General features: G+C 41.5%; 1 protein-coding gene across 1 annotated transcript in view; it reads right to left on the reverse strand.

Moving 5' to 3' along the window:
- LOC134582662 (high affinity immunoglobulin gamma Fc receptor I-like) overlaps nt 1-7842 on the reverse strand; it is a 32876-nt gene extending 25034 nt beyond the window's left edge. Inside the window, exons 1-2 of the mRNA XM_063439315.1 lie at nt 7817-7842; nt 7494-7603 (exon numbers count right to left, since the gene is read on the reverse strand). Of these exons, the coding sequence (XP_063295385.1) occupies nt 7494-7603; nt 7817-7842 (136 nt within the window). The remainder of the gene's footprint in view (nt 1-7493; nt 7604-7816) is intronic.
- Between the last annotated feature and the right edge of the window lie 8946 nt (nt 7843-16788).

Genomic DNA, 16788 nt, shown 5'->3' on the forward strand with positions numbered 1-16788 from the left:
GGTTCCGTCCGCCGGAGCACCTCCGCCTGGTTGAAAAGTAGAATGCATTGTACAGTGTAAAAATACAAGAGGAAACACACTGGGGACACAAAATACACATTGGGGACACAAAATGCAGAACCAAAACATCTGAATATTCAGTGGGCATGGCACTTAGTGGCAATGTCCTGCTACAGGGGTGTTAAGAGTTTAATTTTAAAAAGTGTAAATTTCTATTTAAATATGCACTTTGTGCAATATGAAAAAAGAGTTCACACATAAAGCTTTTCAGCAAGCTAAAGTTGTTTAGGGGTCTGGAGTGCCCCTTTAATAGAGATATATTTTTTTGCACTGGCATCATTGTATTTTTCACACTTGAATCATATTAATTGTAATTTGAGGGTGCAATTTATCACAGGATAGCTCAGCTGTGTCTAATGTTAGCCAGTCTTAAAGATAGGTGCCATTGAAGGCTCGGGATAGTGTGCATAAATATATATATATATATATATATATATATTGAGAGTAGGACAAGTAAGCCGTAATGAGCATCAAAGTATCCACCCAAAATGAAGAAAATGGCTAAATATCATAAAGAGGTGTGTGTGTGTGTGTGTGTGTATACACATATACATTAACTCTTCCATGCTGGCTACAATCCTCATAGGCAAGATATCCTATTATATTGATATTTTACAATTAAAGTTATGTTAATACCAGATCATTTGACCATTCCCCTATCCATCCAATATGAATAATTCTACCAGATTTTACGTTTGCCGAATTTTAACTTTCCTAAATAAGATTCACTATCTTATATCAGAACAAGTCAATACATTTACAATACAAAACATTTGTCAAATTTACAGTTAATATATCGTTATCTTTTATTCAACCTGCAGGAATGGATTTTTCATAACCATATATTCCTTAGCTAATTATGAGTTCTAATAATTAAAATCTGACCAATATTTATCCAGATATATATTCCCGCTATTAGTAAAAATGTATTTAATTAAATTAAATTAAATAAAACTAGCATAATTACCAGTTATGTTGTAGATTTTCTCTCAGATGTGTAGATATATTCCAGAAATTTCGCATTCAAGTATGATGAGAGGATTGTATGAAAATATATAAACGTTTTAGGTTCTGGAGTTGTGTTAGTTGGAAAAGGTAATAGTAAGAATTAGGTGTGTCCAAGTGAGAGTTGAGAGTTTCTGGAGTACAATCCAAGAGTCAGAAAATGTTTCAAAGAGAGTATATATATATATATATATATATATATATATATATATATATATATATATATATATATATGCACACACACATTCAAAGAGAGTTCGAATCCGTTTCAAAGAGTCCCAATGTACCTCTCTTCCCTTTGTCCTTACTTTTAATGGGGAAAACTCTCTGCACGTCACTAGTTGATAGGACATGGAACTGTAGGTGTGTCTTCCCTACAGACTATCATCTAGCTTTTGGTCAGTAGATGGCGCAATTACATCACAGAAAATTCTTGGCAGGGGGTCCATTTACCTCTTTGTATAATGGGTTAACTGAAATTTGTGATGCTTTTTACGTAATTTTCTTATCTTTTATGGCCCCTATACATTAAAAAAAAGCAAAAAACTTTTAAACTTCAAAGCGTTATCCCAGTCTGGGTGTCTGCAATTTCGATCGTAATTTTAGAATTGACACCTCCTAACCTTAATTTCACCCTTTTCTTACAATGGAACTAGTAATGTTCCATTATTTCTTTTTTTTTTTAGACAGTAAAATCACTTAGTGTTATCTGTCATTGGTGTCAGGTTTTCTTGTGTGAAACTGTGTTTAAGATTATCTATACTCCACTAACATTAGTAAATATGATATTTCTTCATTGATATTTATCCATGAATAGTATATATATTAACATAATACTAATTATATATATGATTAATATAATATAGTAAGTTATAAGTGGATAGTGTATATATGTATATATAATTATGTATACATTTGTCTCTGGGTTAGTTGTAGCATTCCATCCCACTTTCGCTGTTAGACATTATGCCTTATCTCAGGTTTTATCTCTAATGTTTACATTAGTCGCATTCTTTAGCTCAGACTTGAATGAATAGAGTAAAAGAGAGAGAAACCGTGTGTCTGTCTTAGCCTTGTAATACAAAATGGAGTCACCTTTGTTCTGAGGGTGACTTACAGTATACACTTTTAATTTCTGTCTTATCACAAAATGTCTGCCAATATAAATATACTGACAAATGGAGACAATCTGCGGGGGTCTGTGCATAAAAGAAGCCCATTTTGCAATAAAGAGAAGTCAGTGCTTAAAACTCCAAAACTGTGTATCGACCTGTTATGAAAGGGAAGGAAGAAGATTTAACCCCTGTGTCTGCTGTTCCATCTTGCAGGGGATTCAGCGGGGAAAGGTCCTTGTAAGGACTAAGAGCTTCCAGGGCTGAGTGTCGTCTCTGCCTGGAAGTGCATAGAGCTAAGTCCCCTAACCATGTATGAGTTCCTGATTGGCTGAAGGAAGGGAACTAGCGGGAGCAACCGGTCAGGTTACCGAGACGTCCCGTTACAACCCCCCTGGCTTTTCAACAAGACAACGGGTCCTGTTACTTCCTGGTTCGGTTAGCATAGCTGCACTGAACTCAAGGAGGTCGGATACGGAGAGGGAGAGGGAGTTTTTTTTAGGCAATATGCCCCTAATAGGTTATTAACAGAAATGTAAATAAATAATAAAACCTATAAAAGTATAGGTTAAATAGAACGACAAACAGAACAGAACAACAAGGTTGCAGGGTTACAGGAAAAGGAGAACTTAAGTTAATAATAAGCTCCCTTTTGGAAGGAGTATTGCTCAAGCAGGAAAATAACACCATGTAATATAACTTTTAGGCAAAGTCCAGATTGGTGTTATGCAGGTAGGTATGGAGCAGATAGGTTGTATGGATCAGGCTGGGAAGGTAAAGGTGGATTGATGTGAAGTTCAGATTTGTATAGTGCAGGTTTGGAAGTCTAGTAGGAATGCAGAGTTGTTCAGGTTGGTATGGAGCAAGTTTGCAAGTATAGCAGAAATGCAGTGTTGTTTAGGCAAGTATGGAGCAGGTTGGTAATAAGGTGTAAAGCAAAGAAGGTAATTCCTCAGGTCAGTTCACAGGAGCCAGGATCTGAAGTATTTCAGGCAAATCAACAACTTCAATGTAAAGGCCCTGTAATGAGGTGGGTGAGGCCTTCTATAGCTGAAGTAATTAACGCAGGCAGTAGAGGTAAAGATGGAAAGTTCAGTGCTAGTGGTTAGGGAGGCCACTAGTGGCAAATATTAGTTACCGCAGGAAAAAACAAAAGTTCAGAATTTAGATTTTGGATCCTGACAAGTATTTTGACTCTTACTTGGAAAATTGGATCACTGGACTCCTGGCACCATGGTAACTAAACTGACTAATTAAGCTCACTGTAGTGGTAATACGGTTTAAAGTCTCTGGGTCTGTGTCTGCTTTTAAAGTTTACATCTATGACCAACAAGGAAATTAAATGAATATTTCCAGGAATAGAAAAAGTAAGAAATTCTAAATACATTTTTTCTTCCGTAAAAAAAAAAAAAAAAAAAAAAAAAAAGAATCTATGGCTGTATGTTTGCAAATTTGCGTTACTAAGCCTTACAGCAATTACATAAACTTAATGTAAAGGAAGCCCCAGGGCCAGTTGGTATTCACCCACGTAGGATAATAGTCAGGAATTCATTTTGAACAATGTCATTAGCAGGAATCAACATGATTTAAAAAGACAAATAATGCCAACCTAACTTAATTGTGTTCTATGAAGAAGTTAATAGACATATTGTCGTAATTTCAGGATTACAAGTTGATCCAGCACGCAGTACTGTGTCACACCTTGGACTAAGGATAATGTATATCCGGACCTCCTGTGGATTTGATTTGCCATGACCGGCCTTTGACCCCAAAAGTAATTACCAGGTTTCCATGTGCATGATTGCTGCTCAGCACAACTTTTCCTGTCAGGACAGTAATGTTGCTCGGCAAATTTTCCTGTCAGGGCAGTAAATGCCATTAACCACATTTTTATGTCCAGATGAATACGTGACACATATAGATCAGGGTATTGGTGTGAATGTGATTTACTTGAATTTGTTAAATCATTTGATACAGATCCACACAATAGGTTACTATCAAAGCTGAAATCAGTTGGTTTAGACAACAAATTTTGTTCCTGGATAAAACAACATTTGGCTTTCAGTAAGTGTTGATGAAATATAATTAGATCAGTTTGCTAAATGTTTATAATTTCTAGAGTATATTCCTTCAAGACAAACAATAACAGAGTATATATTTTTTTAATTTCAGATACATAACTGTATTACAGTAAAGTATGTTCTGGATTTGTTCAAAGACACTTAAAATAATGAAAAAAACTGGAGAATGCAAAACTGCTGGACATTACATTATTTTAAATAGTGTTTTCCTGATGACATTTAGAGAGATAATATGTTAGAATGCTATAAATATAATTATCATATATAATGTCATGAGGTGCAGGTAAAACCAAGTTAAATCTAGCATGGAAGCATTAATTACTTCTCTAAATGAGCCGCACAAAAGCTGTCCCTGTCTCCTTTTAAAATCTGAGGTACTTGTCTTTTGGGGCACCCTCCCCTCATACACCTGCATTAGTATGTTGCGTCCTTCTATATTGAGAGACTCCAAGTAGTGTGACCATACCTGCTGTGGGTTTTTATACCCTAGGGTCCACTGGAGGATAGTATCTTTTTAGGAGTGGGCATCATAGGGTGGTAATTATCCTAGACATTTATCACCTTGGCTCCCCCGGTTTTCTGTTCCCTTCGATACAATTTTATTCTCACTACATGTTAAGCTACTTTTTGCCTTTATGCTTTTGTTTCTAATAAAAGTTAGAGTTGTTTGCTACTATTATATTTTACAGTGTTCATTCCCCGTTACTGCCTCTTCCTAGTAAGGGAGGTTACTGTGACTTTTTGTTTACTTGAAGCATTAATTACTTCTCTAAATAACCCACACAAAAGCCTACTGCCCCTTTGTTTAAATTTCTCTCCTCTCAGCTGGACAAGTTGGGCTTGACCCTCCGGGGATACCAGCAGCATAAGAACATAAACTTACTTATTACAATAGAATTTTGTCCCCATCTGTGCCATGCGAGTCACCATTTTTTGGCTTTCTACAACAAGCCTCATAGACTTGATCGTTCATAAAATAAACTTCAACTTTCCCCAATATGATATTCACCTCACTAAGATGTAATCGCTTGTCCTTCTTTCTCCTTTTTCAGGTGGTCAACCTTTCTCCGATGTATTTGACTGATGTTTCTCTTCTGCAGTGGTAATTTATTATAAATGTCCAAGTGGTAATATATTATCAATGTCCATATGCTTCTGTCTGTTAACTGTTTGTATATATTATCCCTTTTGTCTTTTGCATCTATGTTTATTTCTGTCAGTTTTATATCCTTTAGAATGTTAATAAATTAAGATTGTTAAAAAAACGAGTAAAATCTGGATACTTACAGAGTAAAGCTGTTAATATCAGGACGGACATGATGGTTGACTCTGAGACAGAAAGAATAATGACTTTTTTACACACAGAATGGAAACTAAAATCTCCCTCTCACTTCCTGATTTTTATTTTCTTGCTAATTGTTCTGTTCAGATTTAGAATGCATCTTTACATTTATCACTAAAGAGGAAACCTTTCATGGTTGATAAACTCTTTAATTAACCCTGACATTCACTTCTGAACACTAGAAAAAAAAAAAGCAGAAAAATAAAATAAACCACAACAAAATACCGGAACATATGTGTTATTTAATATTTTGTCTTAAAAAGGAACATGAAAATATGATTTGAAACATGAGATATGCATATGGTATGTGAGCTTAGAAAAATGATACCAAGTCCCCCACCCCGTGCCATACACAAATAATGGAGTCGCAATACTAGATGTAATGTGAAGGAGATTTTTCCACTAGAGACCTGCCGATGAATGGTCCTTGTTATTAAGATTGGGTTTGCAAACACCACATACAGTTTAAATCCATCCTTAATTATACAAATCACATAAACATCTCATGGGAGGCGCACACTTCTATACACACACATTGAACCATGATATACAATTACAATTGCAAGATACACATATATCATGGTGACATCAGAAGCATACAAAAGAAAGAAAAGTAAGAAAAGAAAAGAAAATGGGGAAGATCTCCTGAGGAGAGATCCCCATCGGGGTGCAAAATGGTAAAAAGACTGTGACAAAAAATACAACATATAACAATAAACGAGGAAGAGATCCTATGGCAGATACCATATAGTGACTGTAGGATGATTATATAGCTAATAGGCAAACCAACGGGCTATATTTATTTGCCTAAAATGTATTACCCAGAAACACTCATATCCGTCAATAAATGGGAAAATGGTACTAATGGTATTAGTCTGTTATGGCATCTTACAGTCTCTCAATTACAAACCGATATTATATTAGTCCATTTTCAAATAAGCCATCAGGATATCTGGTTTGGATCGACCTTAGATTAATGGGCTTCTATTGAACCAAAAAACAGAAAAGAATGGTAAAAGGGGAGAGATTCGCTAAGGTGTTGACTTGTCCGAGTGTAAGGTAAGAGGTTGATATTATAATAGGAATAAAAGGTATAAGGCTCTAAGGCAAAACCTAAGCAATACGAGGTAATCAGGAAGTCACTCAATTAAAGCAGTTGGATATCTTCAATGTAACTATAGTGGTCTAGTTATTAGAGTGCCATTAAAACCTATATAAGCCGAAGGTATCTAGAGCGTTTTGTCACAGGGAGCACTGGATGCTATTAGCTTGATGGCTGGCAAATCAGCTGTGCTGTCCCTAAGGCTCCTAAATCAGCTCCAGATATCCCTACATTTATAGCTTAGTTGCTTTTGTCTGCCTAGGTACACCTCAGTTATACACTGTCAGCAAAACTGTGGTGCAGAATGGTGTTTGAACACTCACAGCTCATGGGGTTATTTGGTATCCATTAACCTCCCCCATGTGTCTTGCATATATAGGTGTTTGAACCACTTTAGGCTTCTTAATCAGCTCCAGACATCCCTGCAGCTATAGCTCAGTTATTTATGTCTGCCTAGGTACAACTCAGTTATACACTGTCAGCAAAACTATGGTGAAAAGTAGTGTTTAAACACTCACAGCTCATGGGATTATTTGGTGTCCAATAACCTCTCCCACATACCCTGCATATATACATGTTTGAAACACTCTTCGATTAGTCACATCTGCCTCGGTATAACAAAGTTATGAAATATCGTCAAGTATATCGTACAGAGCACTATTGAAGCGATCATAAATTATAGGGTATCTAGATGTATAATTACCATCTCCACATAGTTTGCATACATGCCACTTCCCTCTTGAACTGCCGATATAGATAATAGCAAGTCAGCAGTGCTGTCCCTATCACACCTTCGTGGGTGCCGGTAATGCTAAGTATCCCTGCAGCTGTTCCTTTCTCACTCTTATCTGCCTTCTCAGATAACCTCGTGTCTAACCACTGGACTTCCTCTTCCTCATTACTAAATAATAAATTGAAAGAAAAGTGAGATAAAACAAATTAGTGCATAATGCTAGGTGCATAAAAACTAAAAAATCGTGTTTTGGTGCTATAGAAGCACCTTCGACAGAGGAGAAACATTCACATTGGAAGTTTCCAGAATATAAAGGTGATTAGTCCCACCTTCAAATCAGCTGCAGCCTCTCAGATTAAGTTCCACCTTCTAGGCGGTTACCTTCTATTAGAGTTCCCTGCCGACATCATCGCTGAAGGGGAACTTTCAAAATAGCCTATCTGATAATATTGTAACTGAGTGGAGAAGACATAACTCCCCCCGTTTTGGGGGGAATGGACAATTGAAGAGTTTTGATGTTTGAGCATTATTAAAATCCAAAGAGAGGAACAGTATTCCTTCAGGGATGTCCCCTGATTTTTATGTGAATAATATGGGCACCTACTTATTCAAGTGGGATTTAGTTTGGATTATGTATCCCCAATAAAGAGAGATTATTTTTATTGTGCTTAATTTTTGATACTTAAATAATCAGGAAGGCACTGCTTACATCCAGCGATAAATCTATCAGTTATAGAGGCAGAAGAACACAGGTAACACTCCAGGATCAAGAAGGTAAGTTTATTTCTGGATACACCACCTCATATAGTGCAAAGTGCAACGTTTCGGCTCAACAGAGTCTCTCCTCCACCCCCCCTCAGTGGTCTCTCCTCCACCCCCTCCCTCCCTTAGTCATTAGTGATTTACCGAACGGTTCGCTGGCGAATAGTTCCTGGCGAACATAGCGTGTTCGCGTTCGCCACGACGGGCGAACATATGCGCGGTTCGATCCGCCCCCTATTCGTCATCATTGAGTAAACTTTGACCCTGTGCCTCACAGTCAGCAGACAGATTCCAGCCAATCAGCAGCAGACCCTCCCTTCCAGACTCTCCCACCTCCTGTACAGCATCCATTTTAGATTCATTCTGAAACTGCATTCTTAGTGAGAGGAGGGAAAGTGTAGCTGCTGCTGATTTGATAGGGAAATCGATAGCTAGGCTAGTGTATTCAGTGTCCACTACAGTCCTGAAGGACTCATCTGATCTCTGCTGTAAGGACAGCACCCCAAAAAGCCCTTTTTAGGGCTAGAACATCAGTCTGATTTTTTTCCTGTGTAATGTAATTGCAGTTGCCTGCCTGCCAGCTTCTGTGTCAGGCTCACAGCGGATACTGTGCCCACTTGCCCAGTGCCACCAGTCATATCTGGTGTCACAATAGCTTGCATTTAAAAAACAAAAACATTTTTTCACTGTTATAGATTGAATAGCAATTAGTTGTCTTCAAGCGGGTGTCAGGCCTACAGCGTCTACTCTGCCAACCTCTGCCACTGCACATTGCCACTCATATCTGGTGTCACAATAGCGTGCATTTAAAAACAAAAAAATGTTTTTTTCACTGTTATAGATTGAATAGCAGTTAGTTGTCTTCAAGCGTCTGTGTGTCAGGCCTACAGCGTGTACTCTGCCAACCTCTGCCACTGCACATTGCCACTCATATCTGGTGTCACAATAGCGTGCATTTAAAAACCCAAAAATTTGTTTTCACTGTTATAGATTGAATAGCAGTTAGTTGTCTTCAAGCGTCTGTGTGTCAGGCCTACAGTGTGTACTCTGCCAACCTCTGCCACTGCACATTGCCACTCATATCTGGTGTCACAATAGCGTGCATTTAAAAACCAAAAAACTTTTTTCACTGTTATAGATTGAATAGCAGTTAGTGATCTTCAAGCGGGTGTCAGGCCTACAGCGTCTACTCTGCCAACCTCTGCCACTGCACAGTGCCACTCTTATCTGGTGTCACAATAGATTGCATTTAAAAACCCAAAAACTTTTTTCACTGTTATAGATTGAATAGCAGTTAGTTGTCTGCAAGCGTCAGAAAGTCACCCCCTTGCCCGACGTCTGACAGCTGGCTTGTCTGAACTATTAGCCCGCCAGCTTTTACCATACAAGCTGGTGGAGTCTGAGGCGTTCCAAAAATTTGTAGCTATTGGGACACCGCAGTGGAAGGTACCCGTCCAAAATTTCTTTGCACAAAAGGCAATCCCCAACCTGTACTCGATTGTGCAAAAGGAAGTAATGGCATGTCTGGCCTGCTGCCACCTCCTCTTCTCCTCCTACTCCATCCTCTTCCATAACCTCCTCAGCTGAGTCCTCTTCTGCTGCTGCATCTTTCTCCACATCAACGGCACCCCCCCAGCTCCCCAGGTACTATTCCACATTCCGGATACGGCAGTGTCACGCCGTCTTTGAGTTGACTTGCCTGAAAGCAGAGAGTCACACCGGACCAGCACTCATGTCCGCCCTGAACGCACAGGTGGAAAAGTGGCTGACTCCGCACCAACTGGAGATCGGCAAAGTGGTTTGTGACGTAAGAAATTTGTTGGCGGCATTGAATTTGGGCAAGTTGACACATGTGCCGTGCATGGCACATGTGTGTAATCTGATCGTACAATGCTTTGTGCATAAGTACCCAGGCTTACAGGACGTCCTGAAGCAGGCCAGGATCGGCTTGGGGATGTCCGGAGAAGTACTCACAGATCACTGTTCAAGGTCTGTTTGTCTGGATAACCCGTCAGCATTGCCATTTTGCTTCCCAGGGCGATAGTGAATTGTAAAGTCAAAAGGCTGTAGCGCCAAACTCCAGCGCAACAGCCTGGCATTGTCTCCTGACACCCTGTTCAGCCACACCAACGGGTTGTGATCTGTGAGTAAGGTAAACGGTTGTCCATACAAGTAAGGTTGCAGCTTTTTGAGGGCCCACACCACCGCCAGGCACTCCTATTCAATGGCAGTGTATCTACTTTCCTGGGCAAAAGTTTCCGGCTTAGATAAGCCCCGGGTTGCTCGCCGCCATCTGCTCCGACTTGGCTCAGTACTGCTCCCAATCCAAACATAGAAGCGTCTGTATGGACGAGAAAGCGTTTAGTTGGATCAGGAGCAGAAACTACAGGTGATTTAATGAGCGCCGTCTTGAGCTGTTGGAAGGCCTGTTCACACTCTGGGGTCCATACTACTATCTTGGGGAGGTTTTTACGTGTTAGATCCGTGAGAGGTTTAGCTAAGGTGCTGTAATTAGCTACGAATTTCCTGTAGTACCCTGCGGTACCCAGGAATGCGAGGACCTGGGTTTTAGTGCGGGGGGTTGGCCACTTGGCGACTGCCTCTATTTTAGCGGGTTCTGGTTTCTGTAGCAGGCTCCCGACTCTGTGCCCTAAGTATTGAACTTCTGCCATTCCTATATGGCACTTACTGGGCTTTAGGGTCAGTCCGGCCTCCCTAATCCGGTCTAGTACGGCTCCTATGTGGGTCAGGTGTTCGGGCCAGGAGCAGCTAAAAATGGCTATATCATCCAAGTAGGCGCAGGCATACTCCTGAAACCCATCCAGTAGCCGATCTACCATCCTCTGAAAGTTAGCCGGGGCATTCTTCATCCCGAATTGCATTACCTTAAACTGATACAGGCCAAACGGGGTGACAAATGCCGACTTGGGGATGGCCTCCTCGGCTAATGGAATTTGCCAGTACCCCTTGCACAGACCTATTGTGGTGAGGTACTGGCGTCTGCCCATTTTGTTTAGGAGCTCGTCTATCCGGGGCATAGGGTAGGCATCTGAGGTTGTTTTATCGTTTAGCCTCCGGTAGTCCACACAGAAACAGGTCGTGCCGTCCCGTTTTGGTACTAGTACTACCGGGGAGGCCCAGGGGCTGTCAGAGTATTCTATCACCCCTAACTGCATCATTTCCTCAATTTCTTTCCGCATATTTTCTTTAAGCGCTTCGGGTATGCGATAGGCGATTTGGCGAAGGGGGGGTCTGGTGTAGGGTTTCTGCTTTGTGAGTGGTTAACGGAGTGTACCCAGGTAGGTTGGAAAACGTGGCCCCCTTGTCCTGGATTAGTCTTTGGAACTGGGTTCGCTCCTGGGGGTCTAACCGTTCTCCTAACTGTACTTCTGCCAGGTCTCCGCTCTGGCCCTCTTGGTCTAGAAGAATTGGGAGTGGCAAATTATCATAATCTTCAGTGGCAGGTGCACAGATCGCGGTTACCTCTTCCGTGCGCTTGTGGTATGGCTTGAGCATGTTCACATGGAGCATGCGCTTGCCTCCCATGCCTGTGACCAGACCGATCACAAAGGTGGTATCACAAACCTGCTCTACTACCTTGTATGTGCCCTGCCAGGAAGCCTGCAGCTTGTCCTTGGGGACGGGTCGCAAAATTAGCACCTTTTGCCCCACCTTAAAGCTGCGGTCCCTGGCTCCCTTATCATACCATCTGCGCTTCCTGTGTTTGAGGAGGTGGAAGACCAAACACAGCAGGCGTCCTAGGGGGCTTGTTGTCACCTTTCGGGGACCCTTGGTGTTGTACGTGGCTGGGTGGAGGAAGAGACCTTCAATGACATCAGTGAGGACAAGGAACAGGACATGGCTAGCTTGGTATCCAACCTTGTGCAAATGGGGAGATTGCGGTTGTGGAAATAGTCTGTTTTCGGTTGTTTGCGGTGCGTTAAACGGGGAGTTTGGTCTGTCACTGTGAAGCGGGCGTAACCCTTACACTACCTGATCGATACAACATCATACAGTAGGTCCCCCCCCTCATTATTTTTATGCCCCCCCCCCCACTGCTCACGGGTGGGGGTGGGGGGGAGGACAGTAGGTCCCCCCCATTGTGATTTATGGCCCCCACGCACCGTGCAGGGGTGGGGGCCGGGGGGGGGGGAGGACAGTAGTTCCCCCCCCTTATCCTTATTTACTGAATATTCCCCTGTATAACAATGTTTGGCATTTAGTGAATATTCCCTATTCTGCTCTGTGTCAGTGTGTATCAGGGTCTCTGAGGACAGGTGTCAATCCATATCTGCCAAGTGACCCTATGTAGGGGGAACAGTCCCTATGCTGCTCTGTGTCAGTGTGTATCAGGGTCCTTGAGGACAGGTGTCAATCCAAATCTGCCAAGTGACCCTATGTAGGGGGAACAGTCCTTATTCTGCTCTGTGTCAGTGTGTATCAGGGATCCTAAGGATAGGTGTCAATCCATATCTGCCAAGTGACCCTATGTAGGGGGAACAGTCCCTATTCTGCTCTGTTTCAGTGTGTATCAGGGTCTCTGAGGACAGGTGTCAATCCATATCTGCCAAGTGACCCTATGTAGGGGGAACAGTCCCTATGCTGCTCTGTGTCAGTGTGTATCAGGGTCCCTGAGGACAGGTGTCAATCCATATCTGCCAAGTGACCCTATGTAGGGGGAACAGTCCCTATTCTGCTCTGTGTCAGTGTGTATCAGGGTCTCTGAGGACAGGTGTCAGTCCATATGTCAAGGTGTCAATCCATATCCATTGTGATTTAGGAATGGTAGGTGATTTATGCCCTTTATGGATTAAAACCAGACTCTGCATCAACTGTGTAATTTTCCATGGGAGTTTTGCCATGGATCCCCCTCCGGCATGCCACAGTCCAGGTGTTAGTCCCCTTGAAACAACTGTTCCATCACTATTGTGGCCAGAAACAGTCCCTGTGGGTTTTAAAATTCGCCTGCCCATTGAAGTCTATGGCGGTTCGCCCGGTTCGCGAACATTTGCAGAAGTTCGCGTTCGCCGTTTGCGAACTGAAAATTTTATGTTCGCGACATCACTATTAGTCATCTCTCCACCACAACCCTTCCCTCAGTGGTCTCTTCACCCCCTCCCTTCATGATCTCTCTCCCCCCTCCCTCCCTACATGGTCTCCCCCCCTCCCTCCCTACATGGTCTCTCCCACCCACCTCCTTCCCTACATGGTCTCTTTCCCCCCGATTCCTCATATCTTGCACCCCCGGGCCGGTGTGCCCTAATGGACGCGATGGCATGGGCAGAGCTGCAGCCGCCTGAGGCTCTCTATAGAGTGCGGCTGCAGCATGAGGGGGACCAGCGCTCCTGGCAGAGCCCCTTCCCAGGGATGCGCCAGCCCTGTGTAGAGGATACAGAAAATTCTCTACAGTGGTCTGGGTGGCCCTCTACATGAAGTAAATGGCAGGAGGAAGAGTGCTTTGCACTCCTATCCTGCCATTAACCTGGACAGTGCACCCCCGGGCTGGTGCGCCTCATGGTTGGGCCAGCCCTGTTAGGGATTTAAATTTTGTAGACATTTTCCTCGTTCGTATGGACTTCATGTAATTCCACTGAAACTACCGAACAAAACTCCCGAACGGCCGACCACCCAGTAACACAGTTAACGACTTGGCCCCATTAGAACGTTGAGGTTAACCGCAGACACCTCTTAATTGGTACCTGTATCTGGGTGGTCGCCGTTCGTGTCCCGAACACGAGGTTGCGGCCATTTTAAATACACGAATTATCAGCGGTGTTCGACGACGAAACTATGGAACTCAAAACGGACAGTATTTGGCACGAACACCGCTGAAACCGCCGACCTTCCTTCTCATTCGGTATAAAATGCACGAAAATCCTAAGTTCGGTATTTTTATGCCCGAAAAGCCATACCCCAGATAGCCATCCCATGGAGTCTATTCGTATAGAGAACAGACTTGGTGAATACTTTGACTCCACGGCGATTGGACTGTACACATAGGATCTGAGCACTATTCGGTACTTTTGTGCGCTCAGATCCCAGCTATCTGGGGACACGTTTAACACTTATGTTATGTTGGAATATTGTCAAGTTATATATTTTTAACCAATATTGTCAAAGTCATTTAAGATGGCGGGTGGTCTTTGTCCAGGGAGATAAAGAATTACTTCACAATTATCTCCCGGACAGAGCAGAGGGTCTTGGGTAATTAAAGGGGCAGGGTTACATGTGTAACACTCTGATTTGGTCAATGTAATGTCCTTGTCACAGTCTTCCATCTGGTCCCCTAGGGGAGTGTCCACCAGGTGGAAGACCTGCATAAATACCGGGCAGGTAGCCCTCAGTAAACCAGATTCCTGCTGACACTCAACACGGAGCTTTGTCTCGTTATTGGGGGGATTATTCGTATGGAGTTCGCTTGTTCGGCTGTTTGGGAGAATACCTAATTCGTATCATTGCTGTTCGGCAGTTTGGAGCGCTCAGTGGCTACCTTTGTATTCGGGAAGGGAACGTCTCATACGGCATTAACCCCTCTCCTACCAGGGGAGCCGTAACAATAGTTTTATTAATAATAATAATACTATTAATACCCCTATGATTCGTCCTTTTCCCCTTTTTTTTGGAATACGCAAAATTATTTTAAAAATGCTATCCAAATTGTATTTTGTCTCTTGATTTAATTTGTGCCCTAGATGCTTAATTGTGCACTATAGTGAGTATGGCGATTAGGGTTTCTCTTTAATTAGTCACTGATATGCCACTCCTTAAAACAAAGCACCCATAAACCCCCAATAATACATTATATCCTGTCTCTGTATTATATAACTGACAACCAGCTAATACACAGTGACAAGTTGGCACCAAAACCCATCATTGGCTGGTTACCTCTGCAGGAGAGCTCAGGAATGCTGTTAAATATACAAGATGTTTACTGTTTATTTTATCAATTGTTTAAGGTGAAACAACATCAGGCTTTGGACAATAAATGAGTTTGCAAAGGAAAGGTTTGCTCCCCTACAACCATAAAGTTTGCTCTTAGTGTGTACTTATGGAATAAAAATCTTCATCCTGTCCCTTTATGTTTATTGGTAGTACGGCACATGGCCAAGATACGCAGATAATAACCCATACCAATAATGTAATCAATATTTACACGTGGCACATAACAACAGTTTTGGATAAATCAATGTCTTTCAGCAAACATACCACCTGTAACCCGGATATTTAAGAATATCTGGAAAAGACTCAAATACATTTGAAATACAATTTTAATTCTATAAATAAAAATGTTGCAGACAATTTTTCAGTGTCCTATCTTCCTTGGTGCCTAATTACAAATAATGATATTTCATTCAGTTAGAAGCTTTGTGTCTATAGAACAAATCATATTAAAAATCCAATTATACATAGATACTTAAATTTGTTTTCTCTTCTTTAATGGCTATTCCATGTCTAGCAAATAAAAAACACAACAACTATTCCAGGGTCATGAAAATATAAAATGAATACAATATATATTAACATAAGACACTGTTCCCTTAAAGCAACATGGTTCTCTTAAAATGCAGTTATAAACGCAATTTTTCTCCCAATCCCAGACCAGCATGCAAGAGATTCTTGGTTGTAAACGCAGTTTATAGATGGGAACCAAATCAGATCATTTCTACCAAAAGCATTTTAAAATTAAAGCCTACTACAATCTAGTGCTACTAATACTTCTTCACAGCTGATCACGCTGGAGCTGTGTTCTAAGTGTGACACTGGGTATATCTGCTAAGATACATATCAGTTTTACAACTTCCAGGCAGTGCTGTGTAAATGGCTGTCTCTTTAAAAGTTGTTTTGGAAAGTTCAATGTCCCTTTAAGTTAAAAAGTGAGAGAATGTTAATGTCATTGATGTATTTATTAAAGGAACACTATAGTCACCTAAATTACTTTAGCTAAATAAAGCAGTTTTAGTGTATAGATCACTCCCCTGCAATTTCACTCCTCCATTCACTGTCATTTAGGAGTTTAATCTATTTTTCAAACAGATGTAATTTACCTTAAATAATTGTATCTCAATCTCTAAATTGAACTTTAATCTTGCAGGGTCTAGCAAGCTATTAACATAGCAGGGGATAAGAAAATCTTAATTAAACAGAACTTGCAATAAAGAAGACCTAAATAGGGCTCTCTTTACAGGAAGTGTTTATGGAGGCTGTGCAAGTCACATGCAGGGAGGTGTGACTAGGGTTCATAAACAAAGGGATTTAACTCCTAAATGGCAGAGGAATGAGCAGTGAGGCTGCAGGGGCATGTTCTATACACCAAAACTGCTTCATTAAGCTAAAGTTGTTCAGGTGACTATAGTGTCCCTTTAAATAAAAAATACCAACCAACCCCCTTAAGCACTTCAATTTGTTTAAGTGCTGTATGTGTGAAGAGTGTGTCCTTTTTTATTACTCAAAAGATTTCAATAGATGAAATGAACCTCGTTACACCCCCTGGCTGTCAATTCGACAACCAGTCCTGTTAATTCCTGGTTGGGTTAGCTCAGTGGAACTAAACTCACGAGGCAACAATTGCCCAGAGCACCTGCCTTGCAAAG

This window comes from Pelobates fuscus, chromosome 13 (genome assembly GCF_036172605.1).
Source record: "Pelobates fuscus isolate aPelFus1 chromosome 13, aPelFus1.pri, whole genome shotgun sequence".
Lineage (NCBI taxonomy): Eukaryota > Metazoa > Chordata > Amphibia > Anura > Pelobatidae > Pelobates > Pelobates fuscus.